The 27,092-nt window shown below is 38.3% G+C and overlaps 1 protein-coding gene and 1 long non-coding RNA gene across 4 annotated transcripts in view; one reads left to right on the top strand and one right to left on the bottom strand.

Moving 5' to 3' along the window:
* Window positions 1-10,143: 10,143 nt before the first annotated feature.
* On the bottom strand, window positions 10,144-10,930 carry LOC126378587 (uncharacterized). Its single transcript, XR_007568111.1, has 2 exons — window positions 10,480-10,930; window positions 10,144-10,398 (listed from the first exon to the last, which is right to left on the bottom strand). It is a non-coding gene; the product is annotated as an uncharacterized LOC126378587 (long non-coding RNA).
* A 3,627-nt stretch (window positions 10,931-14,557) lies between these two features.
* LOC126378340 (uncharacterized) overlaps window positions 14,558-27,092 on the top strand; it is a 55,156-nt gene continuing 42,621 nt past the window's right edge. The window contains exons 1-2 of one of the 3 annotated variants that reach the window (XM_050026598.1): window positions 14,558-14,617; window positions 20,183-20,506. In XM_050026598.1, coding sequence (XP_049882555.1) covers window positions 20,442-20,506 — 65 coding nt within the window. In that variant the 5' untranslated portion in view covers window positions 14,558-14,617; window positions 20,183-20,441. Of the gene's footprint in view, window positions 14,618-19,505; window positions 19,838-20,179; window positions 20,507-27,092 lie in introns of those variants that run through there. The other 2 variants (XM_050026597.1, XM_050026596.1) reach the window with 2 other exon arrangements.

Genomic DNA, 27,092 nt, shown 5'->3' with positions numbered 1-27,092 from the left:
ACGTTGGTCTAACAGAAAGCTCGGTGAGGTGTGGGTACTTAGTTCATCTCGCGATGGATGTACCTCTGAATACCCCAATTGGAATATAGTCGTGAGCTTATGTTTAGTTATTCACGAAATTCTCAGTCTTTAAAATGATGACAAATAGTAAGTAATGATTATTATAACCTTGAAAGGAATAAACACACACCACAAACTATACAATTTGCATAACGCTATTTATTTTTGTGTTGTAATCGGCACAAGGTTTTTTTTTTGCCAGTGCATCAATTGTGGAGCGACTTTGAAACCTTAAAAACGCCTAATATACTTGAATAGATTGATTTATAGCATGTTTTTTAATTTTAATTACTTTTTCGGCCCACTTGAAGTTTGTATGTTATTTTCAATACTACGTAGCACGTAGCAGGTATAGACTAAAGAATTGACTACTTGACAGTTGTAACACTAAAATAATTGTAGTTTTATTAACATCATTTTTAAATATTTTATTTTTACAAAATAAGAATGCGTTTTTTTATCTGTGTATTACAAAACCCGAAACACGGGCGGCCATGATTGAACTTCGTGTGACGTCACATTTCAGAAAATAAACAAAAACTATCTGTCAGGTTCCAAGTGATACTTTTGAAAAAAGGGCGGGAAACGCCGTGTTCAGAGGACGTAGTTTTCAGCGCTAAAATTTTAAAATTATTATTTTCGCGATAAGGATTGGTTTTTCTTAGTATAATTTGTATATATCTTATAACTTATTTGTATAGTTTTATTATTTAAGAGTGTAGTTAGCTGTACTCACATCGGTAAGTCTTTTAATTATTTTTGGCGCCATGGGCGATCCGCCCGACGACCCAGGGGGCACGATACCCCCTGAAAGATCGCAACAAGAAAATTTCATTAAACCTACTAGCATGGACATATTAATAGATGTGCTGGAGTCATCAATGGACACTGATTGCTCTACCTCGGCACCGACTTCTAATAAAAGTCGCAAACGAACTACTCCACGTCGCGTTTGTAGTACCTGCCACAAGAAAAAAAGACGACAAGGAAAGGAAAACAGTCCAAATAACTGTCACTGTTTTTTACTCAAAGAAGACGTAATAGACCAAAGTACACAGCTTCCGAAACATCAGGCCCCTCAGGAATCTGAGGCTCCTCATGGGTCGCAAGTCTCCCAGGTAAACAATGACTCACCGGCTAATGATCCATCAACCCGTGTTCCTATCGGTCGCGTCTCTTATGAACCACTAGACCGTTCTCCATACATTGTTCATGTTCAAAGAGAAACATCATCCAGTAATGACGGAGTTACCCTTCACCCTGTTTCTTTCGGCCGTTTTCTAAAACGAAACAACATTCAAGGTATTGTCAATGGTAGCTTAAAAAGGGTAGGACGAAATCGAATTTCCATGGAATTTTCCAGTTACATGTTTGCAAATACCTTCCTATCTAATCAGAATTTGCTAACGGAGAAATTTAAAGCTTTTATTCCCACTTTTAATATCACACGAATGGGAGTTGTTAGAGGAGTGCCCGCAGACTGGTCAGATGAGGAGATCATTGCAAACATTACTGTCCCTATTGGTTGCGGTCCTATTATTAAAATAAGGAAGATTAAACAAAAAATTACAGTTAATAATACTATGGAATACTTATTCAAAGGTACCATTGTCGTCACTTTTGACGGACAGGTACTTCCTACTCGTGTTTATATGTGCTATACAGCCTTACCTGTATCTCTTTATATCTATCCTACTGTACAATGTTACAACTGCTGTAAATATGGACATGTAAAAAATCAGTGTCGTTCAACCCCAAGGTGTTCAAAGTGTGGTAAAGGGCACACTAGAGAGTCTTGTGATGTAGAGGAAGAAGATTATAAATGTTGTTTGTGTGGAGGATGCCATGAAGCCACAAGTAAGAAATGTTTAGAGTTCAGCAGACAAAAAGCCATAAAGGAAACTATGAGCAAAAGTTGTGTCTCATACATGGAAGCTGTGAAGCTTCACCCACCTGTTTCCAGAGTTTCGTATGCAGAGGCCTTACTCACTGCTCCACCCTCTCCTTCAAAAACATCTGCACTTTCCAATTCACCATCCACTCCCAATAATCCTAACTTCTCAACACAACAAAACAGCTCTCGTTCTTATAAAAAGACAGTCTTCCTCAAGCCCAGGTCAACCACTTCCTATAACCCTAAGGGTTATGATCATATTGGTCATAATGAAATAATTAGACAACCCACTTTAGATAAAAGCAAACCAGTTTATAGTGGTGAGCCCAGTGAAACTCCTAAGACATCTGAGATTATAAAAGAATTAATAAAGTTACTTTCCACCTCTACTACTATTTCACCGTCCAACGTTGCCTATATCATAAATGTTTTATATGAACTTACAGCAAACACCCAATGTTCGTTAATTCCTTCGATAACCAGAGCTAGAGACTAAATCCATGGCTGGTAAGGTGGTCAGTGCAACACAAATCTATACATAATCACAGCATGAAATAAGAAGGCCACCAACCTGACTGCTGCTGCGCCGGGCTCCAAACCACGGGGCCGAGATACCTATACCGCCGACAGTTCCTTGTTGTATTCACCAACTTAACACTCAGCTGAGTTGAATTAGGTATTGTCCAACATTAATAACACAATTTCCGATAGATTAAACAGTTTCTTCACAATAAATTCACAGCAAACAAATTATCCGTGGTGAACCCCGTGGTCGGCGCGAACAGAGTGACGCCATATTGGTTTCGACCAATAGCGTGGAATGCCGCGGCTCGCATAAGTCGAGGCGGCAGATTCAAATTTCAGCCATGAGTATAGTTTGCGTGCACATAATCCTCCCCCCCGAACCAAGGCCTGCCTTGGTTATCAACCAACCAAACCTATGGTAACCTACAAAGCTTCGACACGGGCCGAAGCAGAATTCCGTTCCCTGTCCTAACTTCTGCTACGCGCGTAACCGAATCCGAACCAGGTAAAAGACGCAAAATACGAGCGCGTTTCCACTTTAGAGGAGGATAGTTGTCCTCCTTAATCAAAACTAAATCACCGACCTTAGGAGCTTCCGAATGCGAAGTCCATTTAGTACGTTGTTGCAACGTATGTAAGTATTCATCACGCCACCTAGACCAAAAATGCTGAGTTAGTTTTTGAACTTGGTGAAACCGTGACAACCGACAAATATTTACTTCCTCGAACGGACGTTCAGGCAGTGCTACCAGAGGTTGACCGATAATAAAATGTCCGGGTGTTAATACTTCCAAATCCGAAGGATCCGCACTCAAAGAGCAAAGCGGGCGAGAATTCAAAACCGCTTCCACCTTGGTAAAAAATGTGGTTAACTCTTCAAAAGTGAGCCGTCTCTCACCTAGAACTCTATTCATGTGCGTCTTTGCAGACTTAACTGCCGCTTCAAATAGTCCACCCATATTTGGACTACTTGGTGGGTTAAAAAGCCAAGTAATATTACTTTTTACTAACTCACGTTCTAAATCCGCATGATGACCCTTTAAATATACATAAAGATCTTTTAGATATTTATTTGTCCCGACGTAGTTTGTTCCACAATCGGATCGCATCAAAGACGGTATTCCTCTCCGCGATGTAAACCGAGTAAAAGCCGCAACAAATGCCTCAACCGATAACTCCGAGACCACTTCTAAATGCACTGCCTTAGTGCTCAGGCAAACAAAAATACAGAGATAGCATTTTAATAACCGAGCATTTCGTAAAGAACTGCTTTTTATCATAAACGGTCCGGCAAAATCAGTACCGACACCTTCAAATGCACGAGAACACCTAACACGATCAGGAGGCAAGTCCGCCATAAAAGGCTGGTCTAAACGAGGCTTAGCCTTAAAGCATTGCACGCACCGAAACGTGACAGTCCGTGTCAACCGACGAACAGAAAGTATCCAGTAAGTCCGAGATAAAATGGCCGATAACGCGTTGGAACCGACGTGACAATAAGTTTTGTGGTAATATTCCACCAAAAGTAAAGTAAATCTATGTTTACTTGAAAGTAAAATAGGATGACGAGCTGAATAGGGTAAACTCGAATGTCGAATACGCCCTCCAACACGAATCACTCCGTCACTATCCAAAAACAAGTTTAATTTCCTTAAAGAATCTCGTATAGGTTTCCCTAACCTTAACGCCGAGATATGTTCAATAAAATCTGAATCCTGAACCGACCGAATTAAGTAATTTAACGCACTACGACGTTCCGAAACCGAAATATTTTTACCGAAATTACGACGACACCTTTGCCGACAATTTTTAATAAACCGAAAAACATATGCCGTGACATTAACTAACTTGTCGAACGAGCTATACCGACCGAATAACAAATCTAAAGTTTCATTACCGACAACGATATTGGTAATGTGTTTCGCACGTAGTCCAGGTAAATCCATAGGAACTTCAGTCTTATCACTAGGCCAAAGCTCACGTGGTTGACAAAGCCACTCCGAACCCCACCATAGAGGGTGCTCCACAAGTTTAGCCGCGGAGACTCCCCTAGATCCAATATCTGCACAGTTCAACCCACTTGTAACATGTCTCCACTGAATTGGTAAGTTGGCATTGTTAATCTGAGAAACTCTGTTGCCTTGAAAAACTTCTAATTTGTGTGGGGGTGTCTTTAACCACGCCAACACGATGGTACTATCACACCAACCAATAACTTCCGAAAATTCAATAGAAAGCTCGCTCAACGCAGAGAAAACGTGATGTAGGAGAGGAACAAGAAGTACTGCGCCACTGAGTTCTAACTGTGGTATAGTCATTTTGCTTTTTAGGGGGGCAACCCGAGACTTAGCTATCACTAACCGAACCGAAACTTCTCCGTGAATATTCTCCGACCGTAAGTAAACTGCAGCCGCGTATCCCAACGACGACCCATCGCAAAAACCGTGTAAAGAATAACTGACGTCATTAGCAGACTTCAAGCACCGTGGAATTGAAATTCTCTGTAAATTCGGTAGATCCGAAACAAGATCATTCCACTTCTTAACCAAGTGTTCAGGGGCTGGAGCGTCCCACTCCACATTCTTAGCTCCGTCACTGAGCAGCTCTTGTAATAACAGTTTGGCTCGAAAAACCACCGGACATATCCATCCCAACGGATCAAAAAGTCTAGCCAAGGAAGAAAGTATACTGCGCCGAGTAACTGGCGACTGTTCCGAAGGTAAATTATTTACCCTGTACGTAAACGCATCCGATGAAGGGTTCCACTGAATTCCTAAGACCTTAATAAAACCGAAGGTGTCTTTATCCTCAAAACAACGAGGTGTCTCACAGAAATCCTCAGGAAAATCAGCGAGGAGCCGAGGTTCATTCGACGACCACTTTCGCAGCTCATAACCTGCCGTCTTCATCAGCTGTATCAACTCGTCTCTAATTTCCTGTGCTTCCTCAACCGTGTCTGCGCCTCCATTAAGATCATCAACATAAGAATTATTTATTAGTAACTTCGCAGCCCTAGGAAAACGTTCCTGCTCATCAGCAGCCAACTGGTGTAAGCAACGTATCGCTACAAAAGGACTCGACTTAAGACCGTAAGTATTTGTAGTAAGTTCAAAAATCTGAATGGGATCAGCTGGACTTTCCCGCCATAAAATCAATTGATACCTACGATCCTGGGGATGGATCCAGGTCATCCGAAACATCATCTTTACATCAGTGGTAAACACCACCCGAGGTAAACGGAAATTTAAAATAATTTTAGTTATATCATTTTGTAACCTTTCTCCCGAATACAAACAATCGTTAAGACTAACCCCAGTAGTTGTCTTAACACTACCGTCGAAAACAACCCGAATCTTATCCGTGTCACCAGACGTTTTAAAAACACCATGGTGCGCTAAAAAGTAATGTTCCTGTTCCGAATTAATATCAAACTCCGAAAGTTGCATATGTTTTAAATGAATATATTCCCGAATAAATTGAACATATTTTTCTTTGAACTTAGGCTGAACCCGCATTCGCCTTTCCAAAGCCATAAACCGCCGAATAGCAACCTGCGCGGAATCACCCAACTCCGCGTGATTAGGTATCAATGGCAACCGAACCATATATTTACCATCCGAACACCGAATAACCGAACCCGAAAATAACCGCTCACAATCAACATCGCAAGGATCCCTAATTTTAACCCTGGGCGGCTCCTCCGACTTCCAGAACCGCTCAACCGCGTCCACCAATGAGACACCCGAAAAAACATCAATATTCCGATTCCGACAAACAACATTATTATTATTATAATTGCCCCGTAATGGCCCGAAAATAGCAAAATCAAATATTGTATCAATGGCATAAGGTCCACCCGGCCGTAAAGTGACCTTATTCCCTTCTACAATTTCACCGAGAATATCACAACCGAAAATAATATCGACCTTCGATAAATGTCCGAAACCATCATCCGAAATACGTAAATTATCCGAAATACCGAGCCGACTAGCCACATAAGTGGTAGGAGTTTTCAAAACAACCGCATTAACCGATAAAAAAATATTATTTCTTTCCGACCGAAAATTAATAGTAACAATATAATTACTATTCGAAGCGTGAGTGCCACCTACACCCAACAAAGGAGTCACAGAGTAATGTTTTTTCAAACCGAGTGAATTAACAAAATCGCTACGAACAACCGAAACCTGTGAACCGAAATCTAATAATGCCCTTGCCTTAACAAGCTCCCCATTACCCGATAAAACATTAACAATAACTGTAGGTAAAATAACATTATCTTGTAAAGTAGGCATAGAAGAAACATTACTCTGCGCTAATTGCTATTCCGATTGAACAGAATAACCCGACGGCAGCGCGTGACCGACAACTGCCGCGCTATCCGCGCCCGAACAACAAGCGAAACCGCCCGGCCTCACGTCGTGCGCCTGACCGGGGTGGCCAGACATTACAGTATGCACCATACGCTCGTTACGGGTGCTCTGATTAAAGTTTTTATTAGATGAATTATTATTTTGAACGTGTGCACCTTTTGCCGTCCGAGCACTAGGCTGCATATCTAACGTACATATTAATGTATGGTGACCGAGGTTACCACACCGCCCGCAAGGAACATGACGGTTACAAGAAGACGCCGAGTGTTGGCCGAAGCATTTGAAGCAAAGCCCATTATTGCGTATCCACATTCTACGCTCACCAGAAGAGCCGTTTTTAAATTTATAACATATGTCAATATCATGACCCGCGATTGAGCAAAACGCGCACCTATGTTTAGCGTCCGTGCTGTACGGAGCTACCGAAACCGAATTAATATTTTTTGTTTTGGGAACCTCAGAATTAATGCAACCTGTAGTCGTTGTTTCAAGCAAACTACACTCATTTTGTAAAAATGTCGTTAAATTTTCAAATGTTGGTAAATCACACCTTAATCCGCCGTACTTTTGTTCGAACCGAGTCCTAATGTCAATAGGCAATTTAGACAAACTGATATGCACAAGCATATAACACCAGCTGTCCACAGGTAGACCTAATCCTTTCAAAGCCCGAGTCGACTCCAGTAACGGGTTCAAAATACTCGTACGCAACGTATTAACCTTTTTCAATACCGGAATATTCAAAATACGCGATATATGCGTGTCCGCGAGCAAGCGTTTGTTGTCATACCGTGCTTTCAGAAGCTCCAAAGCCGTATCAAGAGATGAATCCACCATAGGCAAGTGTTGTAACATTGACCTTGGTTCCTTTTGCAAATGAGAGAACAGGTAATGAAACTTCTCGGTTTTTGAAATGTCTGTACGAGACGACACTAGCGAATTATACAAACTTATAAAACTGCACCATGTAAATAAGTCACCATCAAACGTTTGCAAATTAATTTGCGGTAGGCGAGCAAACGGCGCACTAGTGGTAGGTATGTAAGTACCCTGTGAGTGTGGATGCTCCGTCGCCTTGGCTTCCAACTTGTCATATTGTAAAGTTGCGCATTTATATTGTTCGTCGTACTTTGCAACTACTTCCGAATCGGTTACAACCTCCAATAAACATTCATAGGCCTCCGTTAAGTTATCAAAATGAGAAGTTAACTTACGTAACCGCGCTAATTTTACACTTGAGCTAAACTCCGATGAATCAATCATATCAATTGTATTTAAAAACCAATCGCATTCTATTTTGAATTTTACTTCAAACTTTTTCGCCATGTTGAATTACCTATTTTATTCAACAACGAAATAGGTACCTACCTACACAAAAATAGAAAGCGCGACACAACCGAAAAAAACCTAAATACGCCGAAAATACAAATCTGTACCTATAAGTACAACCGAAATAAGATAAAATAAATCCGAAATATTGTTATTTCAACCGAAATAACACCGAGAAAATTGTTTAGAACCGAAACCGAGCAGAGGTCAGTGACCGAAACCGAAAAAACCGAAATACACCGAAAATACAAATCTGCACCTATAAGTACAACCGAAATAAGATAAAATAAACCCAAAATATTGTTATTTTAACCGAAATAACACCGAGAAAACTGTTTAGAACCGAACCGAGCAGAGGTCAGTGACCGAAACCGAAAAAACCGAAATACGCCGAAAATACGTATATGTACCTATAAGTACAACCAAAATAAGCTAAATTAAACCCGAAATATTAGTATTTTAACCGAAAAAACACTAAGAAAACTGTTTTTAATAGGTAAATACCGATAAATAAAACCGACCGACCGAATGTCACGTGACCTACCATCCGAGCGACAAAGGACCAAAATATGTTCGTTAATTCCTTCGATAACCAGAGCTAGAGACTAAATCCATGGCTGGTAAGGTGGTCAGTGCAACACAAATCTATACATAATCACAGCATGAAATAAGAAGGCCACCAACCTGACTGCTGCTGCGCCGGGCTCCAAACCACGGGGCCGAGATACCTATACCGCCGACAGTTCCTTGTTGTATTCACCAACTTAACACTCAGCTGAGTTGAATTAGGTATTGTCCAACATTAATAACACAATTTCCGATAGATTAAACAGTTTCTTCACAATAAATTCACAGCAAACAAATTATCCGTGGTGAACCCCGTGGTCGGCGCGAACAGAGTGACGCCATATTGGTTTCGACCAATAGCGTGGAATGCCGCGGCTCGCATAAGTCGAGGCGGCAGATTCAAATTTCAGCCATGAGTATAGTTTGCGTGCACACCCAAGATGGACCTAAAAGCCAAGGCAATACAATGGAATTGTCAAAGCCTTAATAGTGTTAAGAAAACTGAACTGATTTATCTTATAAATAAATATCAACCTTTTGTTTTATGTCTTTTTTTTATGTCCAGGAAACATGGTTTAAGCAGGATACAATTTTTAAAGTTCCTGGTTATTCCTGTATCCGAGAAGATAGACCCCATGAGCATGGCGGAGTAGCCATACTCATCAAAAATTCCCTTTCTTTTTCTCCTTTCACCCTTCCTCCTCATGACAGCAACATATCAATTGTTGCTACTATTGTAAATAATATTTGTTTTGTATCTGTATATTTTTCTCGTCCTAGTGTCAGTATTTTTGCTGAAATTAAGAACATACTTAGCCTCTTACCTAAACCATTTGTAGTCATGGGAGATTTTAATTCACACCATCAAAGCTGGGGCTGCTCTACATCCACATACTATGGTAATGAATTATTAGATATTCTGGATTCACTTAATCTATGCATATTAAATACTGGTTTAATAACCCGTCTTGGAGGCCCTCGGCAGGAGCCTAGTGTTCCAGACTTATCTATTTGTACACCTGACCTTGCATCTCTTCTCTCATGGGTCCCTTTGGAATCAAGACTAGGTAGTGACCATTATCCATTAGTAATTACTTTTCCCTTTAATAAACCTCCTAAATTAGTAAGAAGAACTCATTTGAAACACAAGCTGGCAGATGCAGACTGGAATTTATTTAGTAGTAGAGCCAAGACTAAATTAGTAGATTTACCAGAAATTACGCAGAACAATGTGGTAGACTGTTCAGAACAATTAGCTACAATGTTAATTGAAGTGGCTAATGAAACCTTTCCCTTAAAGTGCAATTCTCCTGAATGGATCCCATCTCCACCATGGTGGGATGAGGAATGTACAAATGCAGTTAGACAAAGAAAAGAGGCAGAAAAAAAGTACTGTTTATGCATGTCTGATTATAACTTTATTATTTATTCTCAAGCTGCTATTTCTACACAGAATCTACTTAAAAAAAAGAAATATGATGGATGGAAAAAGTTCTGTCTATCTTTATGCCCAAATGTAAAGCCATCTTTAGTCTGGCAGAATATTAGACGGTTCAGGTCTGTTTTTAATGACTCCCAGCAAAGTATGATATCTCCTATTCTTGCTGAACAGGTCATGGATCGTCTGGCTCCTCCATCAGCCCCTGAAAACTTTATTGTTTCGCGTTTTACTGATTTACTATTCAATTCGAATAATAATACTCAACACGATGACATGAACGCTCCATTTACTTTGCCAGAATTGAAGGGTGTTCTCTCTTATGTTAAAGATTCGGCTCCAGGCGAAGACGGTATACCATACTCCTTTCTCACCCACCTTGACACTAATTGCCTTAATTATTTCCTCACAATCATAAATTATGTCATTTTCACTGGTGATATACCAAACACTTGGAGGACTCAAACTTTGATCCTGTTATTAAAGCCAAATAAGTCAAAACTTGACCCAGCTTCCTATCGTCCAATAGCTTTATCTTCAGTCTTACTCAAAATAACAGAACACTTAGTAAAAAACCGTCTAGAATGGTTCATTGAACACAATAAACTTCTTTCTGCTAGTCAGTTTGGGTTTAGAAAAGGAAAAAGCACTTCTGACAGTTTGGGTATTTTGACCACAGACATACGGCTAGCTTTTTCTAGAAATGACTCGGTGGTTGCTGCTTTTTTAGATATCAACTCCGCATACGACAATGTAATTATTTCCATACTTCATCAGAAATTATTATTATTGAACATACCATATGTATTGAGTAATTTCATTATTAACATATTATCCGAAAGGTTTATTAAATATCGAGTGATGAATGAAGAAGATTCATGGATATGCAGGACCGTCTGGAAAGGTTTACCACAAGGTTCAGTTTTAAGCCCTATATTATATAACTTATACACCTATGACTTAGAGAGTTCATTGTATGGATATTCTAACGTCTTACAATATGCAGATGATTTATTGTTATATGTTTCGGGGCAATCTACGGAGGATATTTGCGTCTCTCTCTCATCTGCACTATCTAATCTAAAGATATGGTTAGACAACAATGGTCTTAATCTGTCTCCATCCAAAAGTTCTGTGGTTCTTTTTACTAGGAAAAGGATCCACCCAAATGTAAATGTTTTGTACAATAAATTGCCTTTGCCCGTTAACAATCACTACAAATTCCTGGGAGTTATTTTGGACTCTAAACTTTCTGGTGAACCTCACTGCAACTATGTTTTGAAGAGATGTGAGCGTAATTTAAATATTCTTAGATGCATTTCTGGGGTTTGGTGGGGAGCCCATCCGTTTACCATGAAACTCCTATACAACGCTCTTATAAGGAGTGTTCTTGATTACGGATCATTTCTGTTACATCCAGGAAATGTAGGTCCTTTTAGAAAGTTGGATGGCATTCAATCAAAAGCCCTTAGACTCGTAACTGGTGCGATGAAATCTAGTCCGATAAATTGCCTCCAAGTTGAGTGCTGTGAACCACCTTTAGCGTTGAGACGACAATATCTGAGCGATAGATTTTTCTTTCGAAACTTGCAGATCGAAAATAACTCTCTATTCACTAAAATTGCTAGACTCTCTGAGGAAATTGTTTCCTCATCCTATTGGGTTCATAAAGACCTCCCTTGTTTAGTTAAAAGTTATAAAAGATTCAATAATATAGTTGCCCCGACTTATCGTTCTTCCTTGCTGCCCTTATATCAATCTAGTTTCAGTTGTCTCATATTAAAGCCTAACATTATTTATGATTTTATTAAAAATGATTTCAATCAAAGTTTTGAATTTAGAAATGCTGTCAACAAAAATTGGCATGACACTCATTGTATATATACTGATGCCTCTAAGCAATCCGATAGTAGTTGTGTTGGTGTGGGAGTCTACCACTCTCAATTCAATATTGTACAGAAAATTAAACTTCCTCCAGAGACATCTGTCTTTACAGGAGAATGTTTTGGCCTCTTCAAGGCATTCGAGTACATAATTTTAATGAAACTACAAAAATCTATTATATTTTCTGATTCTCTCAGCTCTCTGCAGGGAATAGAACGTTTTGCCTTTAAATCTCACAAACAGGTCCCTTTAATTTTTTCTATCAGAGATTTGTTGTTACAATGCAGGGTGAAGGGTTATAATGTCACTTTGGCATGGATTCCAGGACACGTTGGTATAACTGGTAATGAAAGGGTGGACCGATTAGCTAAGGATGCAGTTCTTTCTGGAGATATTTTCCCTTACAACAACTTTTGTCACGACTTACTGAACTTACCTAACATATACCTAAGAGACGCCTGGAATGTGCTTTGGTCTAACAACATGGCGAAAGGTAAATACTACCGTGTTATCCAAGAATCGATCCCAAGTAAACCTTGGTTTTTTAAATCGGGCTTAATTATTGATAAAAGAGCAACCTCTGTCATATGTAGACTTCGCCTAGGGCACGTCTGCACTCCAGCACATCTATATAAATGTAATATTATATCGGACCCATCTTGTTCCTGCGGTGAATATGGAGATGTCAATCATATTTTCTTCTCCTGTCCCTTAAATGACCATTCCAGTTTTATTACCCAATTGCTCCATATCCAAGTTCCGCTCCCTACTTCTATTTCTTGTTTACTTTATTTAAATTGTTCTATTGTATATAAAACTATTGCCCTATATATTGATAAAAATGATATTAATTTATAAAAGCATGTATTTGTAAATATGTAATTGTAAATAACATGTATATATCTAACTAGAATATCCCAAATTCCAATCCTGTTTCCCTCCATTTTATTACCGTATTTCCTTTCCATATCCACGTTTCCCTAACTTACATTTCTTGTATTTGGCTAAATGCGTTGCGAAGCCATTATAAAAAAAAAAAAAAAAAAAAAGTGATACTTTTTGACAGTTTCTTTGTTTGTTGAACTGTGACGTCACTGGGCAAAATGGCACGTGACCGACCGTTTTCGCGCGAAATTTAATCTAATTGGAGAAAAATGTGTTTTTTTTTCTATTATATAAAGCTTTTTCGAGAAAATAAAATATTTTAAGAGGTGATTTTTAATAAACTTTTCCGAAAACTGTCAAGTAGTCAATTTTATGCTACGTATAGAACGCTGAACGGAATATAAAAGGAATAATACTACATCCGCCTCACACCATCTCCCACCTTGGCGGATAAGAAAATGACAGGTATAGGTAACTTCTTCTCTTCTTCTTACTGGAGGTGAGATGTGGTATGTTATACAGCGAGAAAAATAAACGAAAGAAAAATCGCTTATTAGACATCCTAAAATTTTCACTTACTAGCAAAAAAACTTAAAGCTGTTGGTCCCGGTTACTACTTACTGATGTAAGTAAGTAGTCGTTACATGAGCCATGTCATAAGCCATGTTACATGGTTGTGAGGTGGAATACCAACCTCATCAACCCTGGTGTCAGGGTTACTGAGCCGCCAAAGGCCCCTGACATGGCTCATGTAACGACTACATACTTACATCAGTAAGTAGTAACCGGGACCAACGGCTTAACGTGCCTAGGTATAACTCAAAATAAAATAAGATGATGTCTACTAAGAAGCCGTGGTAGCCCAGTTGGTAGAACGCTTGCCTCTCACTTTGAGGTCGTAGGTTCGAATCCAGCACAGGCCTAAACCAATGATTGTCGAATTTGTTTTCGAATTCATGTTTGGATCATAAATGATTATCACGTGCTCCGCGGTGAAGGAAAATTTTCGGAGGTATGTGACCTATCCTGTATGGGGTTGGTTTTCCCTTCGCGGGTTGGAAGGTCAGACAGGCAGTCGCTTCTGTAAAAACCGGTCCTGTCAAATCTTCAGGTTAGGTAAGCGGACCCTTTGAAAAACGGGATAATGCTAGGGAGATGATGTCTACTGGAACCATCACCAATGACTCAACCACGACGTAAATACAACGTAACTAAAATACAACGTCCATTGCCAAAAAATCTATCCGTACGACATAGGTCATTGGAGTAGTAAAACGAAAAATTTACATAAATCTTTTAAGTACATACATCACCACCGTGTAGTCTAGCATTTACCTTGATCCCATCCCTAGGCTGATCACATGGGTGGATTCAGAGGTGCGCGGGGGGTTGTCATGACTCCCGCATATTATTATGTATGGTATGTAAAAAAAAAACCATAAAAATAGTGCATTTAAAAAAATTCATGGAATCCGCGGCGGATCCCATGATTCATCTGCTAATCCCGGGTGTACTACATCATCATCGCGTACTATAATTAAACATTGTGTCTTCCCGAAATGCTGTATTTTGGTGTTCAATGTTCATATGTTTCAGTGCCCGCGTTTTACTTGTGAAAGACTGACGCCATCACAGGACTCTCGAGAGCTCTTTCCTTTGCCGGTTTATTACTTTTTAAACGCCATTTTGGATCGCAATTTAAAAACAAAACTTTTGAGTTTTCAAATCCCGCCATTTTCGATTGCAAATTAGAAATTAATTTTAAAAATAAAATTGAGTTCTAATGTGACGTTCTATGGTTAAAAAGTTACTTTTGAATTTTCGAACGATTAACTTTTTAAATTAGGGCCGTGACAGCTGTCGTGTTGAGCTTTGTTTGTATTTTTTGTTTCGACTAGTGGTGAGACTTCCTGTTGTGTCATTTCATTTCGGCCACACTTCGCGAAAGTGTTATTTCTGTGTGTTGTGTTTTTATAAGGAGTTTTTGTCACTTACGGGCTTTTAGACTTCACTTGGAGCGATTGGAAAACGACGCGTTCAGCTGGTTTTCTCGGGAATATGTCGTGAAAACCGTCAGAGGAATTGTTTCGTTTCTAACCTGTTGCACCATTATACGGGCGATATGTTGATCACCCGTTACCATATTGAATTTGTCCAGAAAATCTTGACCTCGATTCTACACTATTTTTTTAAGTCACAAAGCGAAAGAAAGGGTCTTTTTAAGCTGGTTATTTCCGAAAGCATTGGAATGCATTCTTGACTATTTATACATCTGGGTTTGCATGCTTTCGGTAGTTTCGTCTGAGATTCGTTCGTTGTCCGTTTATAGACGTAACATACATAAATTCTTGGCTTAATCCCTTCCAGTTCTGTTATAGAATCTTCATCTCCCGTGTGGATTGTGAGGATTATCATACTTATAAAAAAATTGTTGCTTCTATGCTGTTCTGGGAGCAAATAAATAACATAGAACACGTTCAGCTGCTTGTCTTCCCGGGCATGTCGTAAAAACCGACAGAGGGATCGTGTCATCTAACATGATGGACTAATGTTATGGGCGATAGGCTGATCCCTTATCACCATAAGGTTCATCATATCCAGCTTACGACATCGTATCAACAGTGGCTGCAAGTTGTCTTTGATTACTTGTGGCTCTGCCCACCCCATTAGGGATTACGGGCGTGAGTTTATGTATGTATGTATAAAAAAATAGTATAAAATTTTATACTTTCGGCTTGCAACCGAAAGCATAGGTACCTGAGTCTCATCAAAACAATTGGGTCGTGTACTTAGGTTCAAGATAAATCATGAAATTCTGATTACTAAATAAAGACAAATCTAAAACTAACGAAAAACATTTTCTTTTTTCTATTTAACTTATTTATGAATTTTAATCGAGAAAAACGTAATAATAAGTCCGACATTTTATCACGTTTCTCTATGACGTCACAGGGTGCTTTTTCATACAAATTCTTTTAAATAAAATTCTCATAAAAATTTTGACGTTTAGTAAAAAGTAACTGATTTGATTAGTTGGAAATTAGCTTATTGTCAGACACGCGTGTGTCCTCACTTGTTGTCGACAACAAAAACACTGAATTAATTTTAGACGCATGGCGCACGTATCATCACGCTATAACACTTTCAGGTTAGGTACGGCTATAACTTCACGTATGGTCACGAGTACTAATATGTATACACTTTGCAACCATGTCACATTAACTTTTTTGACAATTTAAAACGTAAGCCTCATTAAATGTCAAATATGATAATGCGACAGGGTTCTAAAGTGGGTACATGATATTGCTCATGACTGTACGTTATCCGCACAGCCAGATACTAAGCCGTCGAATTATACTGAAACCACGTAAGCACGGGTCCACTGCATTGAAGGTCGTAATATACGATCCTGACGACCCGATTACTCTAGCCATAGAGGCGGCCAATCAGCTCGCGACACCAAACACTTCAGAACCCCGATACCGACATTGCCGGCGTGGTCGACGATTTCCCTCATTCAGCGCTTATCGCTATCGACCCTAAAGGTCGATTAATTCTTTCAAATATTCTTCCTCTCAGACGACGCTCTGACCCGAGGTTCGCGCCCAACTGGGCGCACTCTCAGGCCTGTTGTCTTAAATTTTGTACCGGGTGAGAGCTCTCAGCGCTCCCCATTTGTCCGGCCAAGTAGTTAATGCCATCTGCGGCAAATCTACAATAAATCACATTAAAAAAACAAGGTCCACATTACATCTTTATTTGAGGCAACGAACTTATATTATTGAATAACTAAATCTATTCGTATTTAGAACACGTTTCGAACGCATTTTTAGAAAAACTCCTTTTTGGCGGGAACGGGAACGGGACGGTTACTTTTTTCATTGAATCTAAATAATTAATACGAAGTGGTGTTTTGTGGTTAATGATCGCATTAAGTTAGTCGGAAAACATTCGCGACAGTGTTATTATATCGGAATATTCAATAAACAAAGTGTATCTATCTATTTTCGCTTCGTGCCAACAAGCCGCTTCGTAACTCGAAAGTTTATGCGGACTTTTGAGTTAATTCGTTTGGGGTTTGGAATAGGAGTCTACTCCGAGGGTGGGGGCTTAGGTTTCATCATCATCACCTTTCATCATTTCATTAATCATCAAGAAAAAAAATACGGAAGACATGGCTGTATGGGCATAGTTCCCTTTGCCTTGCCCTTCGGGAAAAACTAAAATAAAAAAAATGTTTAAAGGATGTCATTGAGGCTTTTCGGCGGGAAACGGGAACGGGACAGTTGCTTTCTTCATTGACTAATCTAAATAATTAATACGAAGTGGTGTTTTGTGGTTAATGATCGCATTAAGTTAGTCGGAAGACATTCGCGAGTGTTATTATATAGGAGTATTCAATAAACAAAGTGTATCTGCCTATTTTCGCTTCGTGCCAGGAAGCCGCTTCATAACTCGAAAGTTTATGCGGACTTTTGAGTTAATTCGTTTGGGGTTCGGAGTAGGAGTCTACTCCGAGGGTGGGGGCTTAGGTTTCATCATCATCATTTTTCATCATTTCATCAATCATCAAGAAAAAAAATACGTAAGACATGGCTGTATGGGCATAGTTCCCTTTGCCTTGCCCTTCGGGAAAAACCAAAATAAAAAAAATGTTTAAAGGATGTCATTGACTGTATGTAGGTATCTTTTTCTTTGAAAAGTCGTTGTCTTTTCATCGACAAAAGTGTTATTATGACAAACGTCCCACGACCGTTATAATTTTAGCCAGTTCCTCATTCCAAGCGGCCAAGTGGACGACCTGGCTGCGGTCCAACAGTGTCGTTACATCATAACTTTGTTTTGTAGTTTTAGAGTTTCCTAGTTTTTGTATAGAATAAATAATAACGTGTCCGGGGCGTGCTTTAGTTTTAAATGGCATTAGACCGCTAAGGACAATAGGGTGGTTTCCAACTAGTCAAATCAGTTAGTTTTTACTAAACGTCAACATACAAATTACTATAGTCCGTTCAAGAATGATCTTCATAAAAGGTAAACAAATATGGCTGCCGATATTTTTTATCTGTGTCAAACTGCATATTAGTGAAGTGCTGAATTGATTGTAGCTCAAGTTATTTTATCAAAATGAACTGACTCTCTTGGGTTGTTTGAATATTTCGTATGATAATATTAAAATATATATTGTATGTTTCTTTGTGGTTACACTAACTCACTTTGAAAGTCATTTTTTCTGCGCATTTCGGCTTATTAAGTACAGTACACTCACTTAAGTTATTCACGGAACTGACTCGTTTTCCTGACTTGAATGAAATGTCTCATCACTAATCGTGAAATTGACAGCTAGCCACAGATTAACAAGAATTTATGATGTCAACTTTTTTGTGTGAGGTTTTGTTTGATTTTTGTTTTTACATACATATATATTTATGAAAACATTATGTGTGTGCGTAAAAATGTATCTCTCCTTCCGAGAAACTGTGAAAGGCATACTTACAATACAAGGAATAAAAATAAAATTGTTGTTCAAAATTCTAGATTAAGTAAATTAAATTCATCTTTTTTGGGGTTATGTATACGTTTTTACAATAAAATACCAGATAATATTTTAAATTTCTCAGAGAACAAATGTAAAGCTCACGTGAAGCTTACTTTATGTAAAAAAGCCTATTATAAGATTAATGATTACCTAAATGATAAAAATGTCTGGTATTGAATGTGTTCCTCTAGTTATTAAATAACTTGTAATGTACCCTCATTGATTTAAAAGATGTGTTGCTGTTGCAGTTTCTTGTCATTTCTTCTCCTCAGCCATAACACCTTGCGAAATGACGTAAATTCAAAAATGTTACCTTCAACAAGTTTATCCATGATAATTACGTTGAATAAATGATTCTGATTCTGATACTATGGAATTTGTCTGATAAAGATACCTGTGACGTCATAGAAAAACATGACACAATTACGCATTTATTATTAAATTTTTCTTTATTAAAATTCATAAATAAGTTAAAAATAAATAGAAATAGGAACGTTTATTGTCACTTTTAGATCTGTCTTTATTTAGAAATCACAATTTCATAATTTATCTTTGACCTAGAAAACTACCCAATTGTAAACAGTTTAAAAGATTGATGTATAAATATGTTACGATAGTATGTTCAAAAGGAACCGAAATTATTTATAGTTTAGCCATTGCGTGATTCACACCACATCTTATAAACCGTACGAGAGAATATAATGTGCTTTATGAAATAGTAAAACTAAATTTGTTACAGATTCGTATAACATGTTAATTACGTTATCTGTGGCGTAACAAATTTACAATTTTGTTAAATCGAACTTCACTTAGAAGTTCGTTTGATCATCTATGTAGGAATGTGAGTAGATTGGAACGTAAGATTGATAGAAAGTATGAGAGAATATAATGAAAGGATAATTAATGGAGATTTTGTATGAATTGAGTCGTGTAAAGTTCTTAGTAGTTCCTTAGTCTTGACCAAATGCCGACGATTACGGTATAAAAACATTTTTTTTATATTATGATGAAGTGTCGTATCGTCAGGTGTTGGTATCTTCTGTGACTCCATATTAATATCGACATAGGTATCTGAAGCTGTGATGAAGTGTTATTTCTCTCTCCACTGACTCTAATACCCTTTCATTATTTTAATCCCACACTCATTACATTCGTATCTTCCATCTTGGAACGGACCAAAATAAATACTCCTTACACTCGCCCTCTTTGCAATGTGCATCCAGCCAGTGTTTTCTTTTTTTCAGTTTCTAAATTTGAACGCGGGCACGCGCCAGTGTTAGAACGCGCGCGCTTCGTGCATGAGCTTTCGAATTTTCGTTTAGAAATCCATCCATGCGGTCTTTTTGGTAAATATTATTTTCGGAATTGTCTCTCGTAAATAACTCTTTTTTTGGTTTGGCAGTTTACCTCCTGTTGCTTTTCTAGTTGTAAATAGGCTTTTAGTTTATAGTTGGGTAGGTGACTGGAAACAAAGGTAACATGTAAAATGCTAATCTAGAAATAGAAGTCAAAAAGGCAATAATTTTTTACTTATAATAATGAGTATTATGTTTGCCTATGTTAATTGACGACGTCATAACTATGTATTTACATAAAAATTCTATAGAAATGTAATTTTTCGTTTTGATCTTTGGCAAAATGGCATTAGCCTTTTTAAGTGCTCTAATCTCTTTTGCTTCTTTTTATAGTAGAGCCCAAGTATAAAGTCCTGTATCGGCCAAGTCGCGTGGTATCGTTGTTCAAACAAAGAGTTTTGTGGCATTACCGTGAAGATAACACTGGCCCAGTGTTAAAAGTGCATTCGATAAAAGTGTTACTTCTAAAAAACCTTTTTGTTTTTTCTAAAGACGATAAACTTTGTGAAGTTTTAAAAACTTTTTAAACTGACCATAGACAGTGTTAGCTTTTATTTTTAATTAAAGTGGTGGATGATTGTCTTTTTAAAAGAAAATGGGTAAGAAGAAGAAAAATAACGCGAAACGAGGAGGCAACAGATTCTTTCGGTGGATTCGAAGGTAATTATGTGATTAAAAGTAATTCAGAGTGTCTAACAAAAATCAAAATGGCGGATTCCGATTTATTAAAACTTAAAAGCATGATTTGTGTTTGTTTTTAAACACCTTGTATATCTGTTATTGTAAAAGCCCTAAGTACGGTAAATGTTAAGAATTACCGGTAAATCTAAATGATGACGGTGAAAGTCCGATGTGCTTTTCATTAATCGTTCATTTCTGAATTTTACCGGCACGCACCTGGTAATCTTAGCATTTACCGCTGCTAAATAATAATAACAATAACCGGGGATTGTCCATAGTGCATACAGGGATAATCGCCGGTCGGTGTCACATCACATTTAGATTACATTATCTTAAGGGGCCTCTACGTGTTGGCTTCGGCCCCACGCACGGCTTCCAAAAGTCTGGGACTCCGTAGGCCCGAGATATGGAAATGACATACAAATAATAACAATAATAAGGTTATTTAAAGCCCATCGATCACATTACAATGAAATAATATACATTAAAAATAAAATAAATATAGAATAAAAATCATAAAAATAAAACGTCATTATTAAATGCTAAATAAATAGAGATTTTTGTCTATCTGAGATGTATGTCTAAATATATTTTTTTAGTATTTACCAAGACAGCGGGCTTAGCACCATAAGTGTGCTACTCTTTCTCGCCTCAACATACGTCGCCCGTCACTCTCTCACAGTACTGCACAGAAAGAGACAGATGATCTCTGTCGCGGCGAAAAAGAGTCTCGTGCTTACGGTGCTAGGCCTGCTGAGATGTATGTCTAATTATTCTTTTTAGTATTTACCAAGATAGGGCTGTCGCGATTACAGGAGTGGCACATCTCATAACGCATGATGGCTGCACAACCACCAATCCTGTGCCTCAGGAAACATCCACGACGCGCTTTCATTAGCACCATTAATTATAAAATGCTGCTCCTACAATACAACAGTTTAACTAACAAATGGCTCATTGTAAAAACTAGACAGACCGCAACGTAGTTCTTGTCTAAGTTTTTAACCTTCTCAATGTTATGATCTTATCTTTTATGTTTTGCAACGAATTCGTACAACTCCTATATTCTTCCTTCAGATTTTTGAAAAACGAATCTTTTCACGATTAAAAATCTGGGGGGTTAAAATGGCCACGAAGCAACTCATCTAAGCAATATTGCAATTTGACATTTGCGCATATAAGTAAAAGTGCGCAATGAAAATAAGTTATTTATTTGGTATTTCGAAAGGTATTTATTTTTTGAGGAAACTTAGTTTTTGATTCTTGCAAATGTTTAAGACTGGTCACTGAAACTATTCCGCCTGTATTACTATGAATTCTACTTGGCAACTGTCCAAACCTAGGCTTAAAGTCGGTCTAGTAAATACTAGATTTTAGTACAGGCCAAGTGGTTTAATGTGTGGAGATGGCATAAAGTTTATTCGTGTGTTCGTTTAGTAAGTAGTCGTTACATGAGTCATATGAGGGGCCTTTGGCGGCTCAATAATATCCCTGACACCAGGGTTGATGAGGTTGGTAGTCCACCTCATAACCCACACGATAGAAGAAGATTTTTTTTTTATAAGCGATTCCAGTTATTCTTCTTTAGGTCTTTTAGTATTTATTTCACTAATTAATTCAATACATTCTCGAGAAATGCGTTTTGGAGGTATGTGACTAAACATGTATAGGGCTAGTTTCTCTTCGCGGATTGGCTTGCCTCTCACTTATAAAAAATATATCTGTGTTTAAAAATGAAAAAACTGCACTTTGAAAAAAAGGTTAAAGGTTATATTATAAAGTTAGTGATTATTTAGAAGATATGAATGCATGGGATTAAATGTCTGATAAGTGATATTAAGCAGCTAAATTACTCAATTGTATAAAAATATTTTATGTTTATTTTTTTAAAGAACATCTAGGGCCCTGTACCGAGGTTTTTCTTACAGCTTCCTTTCCCCGGCTATACAGGTTGTGAGAAGCTGCAGTAGTTTTAGGCGGATGAGACGTTCGTTATGTAAAAATTGACGATTCAAAGTGTAACTATCTTACCTACAGAATAAAGATATTTTTGAATTTGAATTTGAATCACTTCGCAGGTTCAAATTCATCACAGGCCTAAACCAATGATTGTGGAATTTGTTTTCGGATTCATGTTTGGATCATAAATGATTATCTCGTGCTCAGTGGTGAAGGAAAATATCGTGAGGAAACCCACATTCCCGAGAAATGCATTTTCGGAGGTATGTGACCTAACCTGTATTCGGCTGGTTTTCCCTTCGCGGGTTGAAAGGTCAGACAGGCAGTCGCTTCTGTACAAAACTGGACCTGTCAAATCTTCAGGTTACTCCGTGGAAAACGGGATAACGCTAGGGAGATGATAGGGGTAGGCAGAAGTATGTACCTCTACCTCACACACTGCCTCTGTCGGTTTTTACGACACATTTTTTTTGCAACGAAGTCTTCACGTTCTGTATTCGTCATTATGCTAGCTAGATCAATGAAAAATACCAATTATGTTACAATTTGACCGGTTCGATTACATTTTAAGAAGGTATTGTGATAATTCCAATGTGGGTAGTCGAAAAATATCAGTTTGCAACACGTCTGAACTTGCTCTGCTGGTCAGCCCACGCTTGGGATTAACTCACCCGCTAGTGCTTGAACGAACCTAGTACTGAAGTAACAGCTACTTTATAAAAGTAACAATTACTTTATCAATTTGTAATATATAGGTATTAAAAGAACATGACAGAAGCGGGAGGGTGGAATTCTCTGCCGTCTTCTGTATTTCCGAAATAATATAACCCGGGTGCTTTCAAGGCCAGAGTGAACAGGCACCTTCTGGGTGAGCTCGCTCCATCTTAGGCCTCGTCAATGCCTTCGGGCAAGTCTGGGGCCACAGAGCAATTGTTTTTTTGTCATTCCACACTCCCTTGTCTCATTTTCATCAAAATCTTAGCACATACTCGCCGAAATCGATCGATTGACTCAACATAGAGGGCCCCTATCCATATTAGAAAAGTAGCCGCTAAAACTCTATTATTGATGCACCTTTGAAGCGTTTTAGTAACTATTTTTAATGTCATCACTAATATTTAAGTGCCAAGCTCTTGTCGGTGCAGCATTCTCCATGCTACTTTTTAGGCAAAAATAGGGCAGTGGTTATCTTCTTGCCTTCTGCCCCGCAGTACTCTGTCTGACGCGAATGGGATGGCGCCCAGAGTAGTCTATTTCAAAGCCGTACTAGGACTCCTGTCCTCTGCCTCTGAATAGTACTGACAGTTACTGCTGCCCTCTGTTAGGTTCCAGGTTATAGTCTCTGTGACTTGGCCCTTCCGTCCTGCATTGTCGGATCAATGGCTCCCATCTCCGCCTATGCAACCATTGTGGTCTTCACCCGTATCTCTGGGCATGGGTTCTACGTTATACCCCGTAGTCCCCTGTCTGAGTCGCTATCCGAACTCAGCCACCATGTCACTCCGGCCTGCTGAAATAAGAGGCGCTCACCCCCGTGGCTAGAACGCACCGAACAGGAATTGCCCCAGCGGAGGGCAGAGAAAGATGACTCTATCTCCCCTGGGGCCGGGTTAATGGTCTTGTATGATACCAAAACCAAAAACATTTTTAAAGTAACAGTTGCATAATACAAAATACGCGATAAGTACAATGTAACAGCTACAATACATACTAGTTACATTCAAATCATGTCCCATCTCTATAACATTTCAATTTATTAATCTTTATTGCAGTGTGCGTCAAGCTAGCGGCCTCAAAAAAAAAATGGGCACGAAAAAATAATTTGACCATACCAAAAAATAGTACTCTTATTGAAAAAAATAGTACCTGTTGTAAAAAAATTAGTACCATCACGGTTCTGGATTTATAGCCATGTTTTATTGCACTTGCTAGCTTGACGGTGAGCGAAATTTGGCGAGAGTTAACGACAAGGTCTTTCGCTTTGATTTAAACGCCAAAAAATAGTATCGAAATAGTACTCACCCCCTGCAAAATACCGAAAGTAGTACTTCAACGGTTCCAAAGTTATAAAGGTAGTTCTTTGATCCCGCTAGCTTGACGTTTTGAAAATACCTATTATCTGGGGAATGCTTGCATACTTCAGTTTGTAACTAATGTCAATAAACTCGTATGAAATAGTACTCCCTACCATCATAATTTGGACCTGATTCTCTTTGTAGAAATATGTCAAAAAGTCATTATAACCTATATCATACATTTATCAAGACGAGTACAGTCGCGAACAAAATTATTACACATGGTCAAGAATGTTGTCAGATTTCAGTATTTTTCCCCATTTTTGGGTAAAAATTGGTGAAGTGCCAGGGTTGTTAGATGAAAGTAATATCATTGTTGAAACTCTTTGAGTTATTCTACAAATACTGCAAATTGTTTATTAACAAACACTTCGATCCGTAACAAATTCAACATGAAGGTATAAATTATAAAATAAAACAGCAGATTAAAAATGTATTATGATGTATTAAAATCACAGATTGTTTTCGATAAGAACTAGACCCATGCAGCCATTTTCTATTAAAATTAGTGCATATGGGTGTATGCAATAGGAATTTTTTGTAATAGCAGCACTGAAGTGCAAAGAAATGGTAGGGTAGACCTCCAAAATGGCAATACTTACGAATAAATTGTGAGGTTATGTAATTGTCTACGTGACTGTATCAACAACAAATGTATGGCATAGGTTATGATGATTTTTTAACATTTCTACAAAGAGAATCGGATCAAAATTATGATGGTAGGGAGTACTATTTCATACGAGTTTATTGACATTAGTTACATACTGAAGTATGCAAGCGTTCCCCAGATAATAGGTATTTTCAAAACGTCAAGCTAGCGGGATCAAAGAACTGCCTTTATAACTTTGGAACCGTTGAAGTACTACTTTCGGTATTTTGCAGGGGGTGAGTACTATTTCGGTACTATTTTTTGGCGTTTAAATCAAAGCGAAAGACCTTGTCGTTAACTCTCGCCAAATTTCGCTCACCGTCAAGCTAGCAAGTGCAATAAAACATGGCTATAAATCCAGAACCGTGATGGTACTAATTTTTTTACAACAGGTACTATTTTTTTCAATAAGAGTACTATTTTTTGGTATGGTCAAATTATTTTTTCGTGCCCATTTTTTTTTTGAGGCCGCTAGCTTGACGCACACTTATTGCACTCTATTTAGATTATCACGTTGATTAGAAGCAAAAAAATGGAGCGAACTTAACTTGCCATAAATGTAACATTATAACTTAAGTTCACGCTCAAGCGTGGTGTAGGACTAATAAATAAAATAAAATAAATAAAATAAAAAATCGTTTATTACCTCCACAACATAATAGTAATAAGTTACATTTTGACTTATTTAACATATGTTTGTGGAGGCTGGAGCGTAAACTAGGTTACCCTGTACTATAGGCTCCAGGCCTCCAATCTTGCCAGTAAACATTTTCTCCCAAGACTGCTCAGAACGTATAACCAATGTTGGAAGGAGTATGATCTTGACATATTTCATAACAGTTTGCCTAAATTCAAGAAACTTATTGTGCAATCATCTAGTCATGACCGTTAGTTTAACAGTTTTTTTTTTCTTGTACCTATTCTTCTTTTTTTTTTGTTGTTGTAGTGTTGCCTGGCTGTAACTTTTCGTACCTTTTGTTATTCCGTTAATTTTTTATTATTATTTTTTTTCTTAACCAAATTCTACATACATGTTATTACATAAGTTGTGCACGTCTGTAATTGGTGCAAACACTAGTACTAGCCTTAAGAAAGTTTTATTAATTGTTGTGTGTTTGTACTGTTGATGTGCCTAATAAATAAAAATAAATAAATAAAAGCTCACAGCTATATTCTAATTGGGGTAGGCAGAGGTACATCCATCGCAAGATGAACTAAGTACCCACGCCTCACCCAGCTTTCTGTTAGACCAACGTGATAGGTGAGCCGTATCGCCGTCTATAATGGTCGAGGCGAATGTGTTAGTCTTCTTATCGTGTGGGTTGTGAGGTGGAATACCAACCTCATCAACCCTGGTGTCAGGGTTATTATTGAGCCGCCAAAAGCCCCTGACATTGCTCATGTAACGACTACTCCCTTACATCAGTACTTTCGGACAATCAGGTGATCAGCCTGTATTGTCCTGTCCAAACTAGGGATGACAAAGTAATTTTTGTGATATGTCCTCAACGGGTTTCGAATCGGGGACCTCTGGATCGTGAGCCCAACGCTCAACCACTGGGCCACCGAGGCCGTTAACTGTGTTACTTACTGAAAACTGCACTTAAGGTAAATTAATAACTCATTGGTGAACCGGCGTTTACCAATTGAGACTAGTTTATAAATTATGTAATACAAACTGGATTTAAAAAAAAAGAAAAGAAAACATGAAGCAGTAGGACTAGGGCCCTGTGCTGGGAGGTTTTCCGGCCACGTCTTTCCCTCAGCGTTTCAGATTCCGATGTGGTAGTAGTTTTACAGCTAGTTACACAATGGCCCCGATTCCTGGAGACACCGCCTAATTTTATTTTAAGTTATATCCGTCATTTTCATATCCGTCGAA

Source organism: Pectinophora gossypiella, chromosome 26 (assembly GCF_024362695.1).
Source record: "Pectinophora gossypiella chromosome 26, ilPecGoss1.1, whole genome shotgun sequence".
NCBI classification, from domain to species: Eukaryota; Metazoa; Arthropoda; class Insecta; order Lepidoptera; family Gelechiidae; genus Pectinophora; species Pectinophora gossypiella.
The sequence above is the reverse complement of the archived record's forward strand: the minus strand, read 5'-3'. Positions and strand labels throughout refer to the sequence as shown.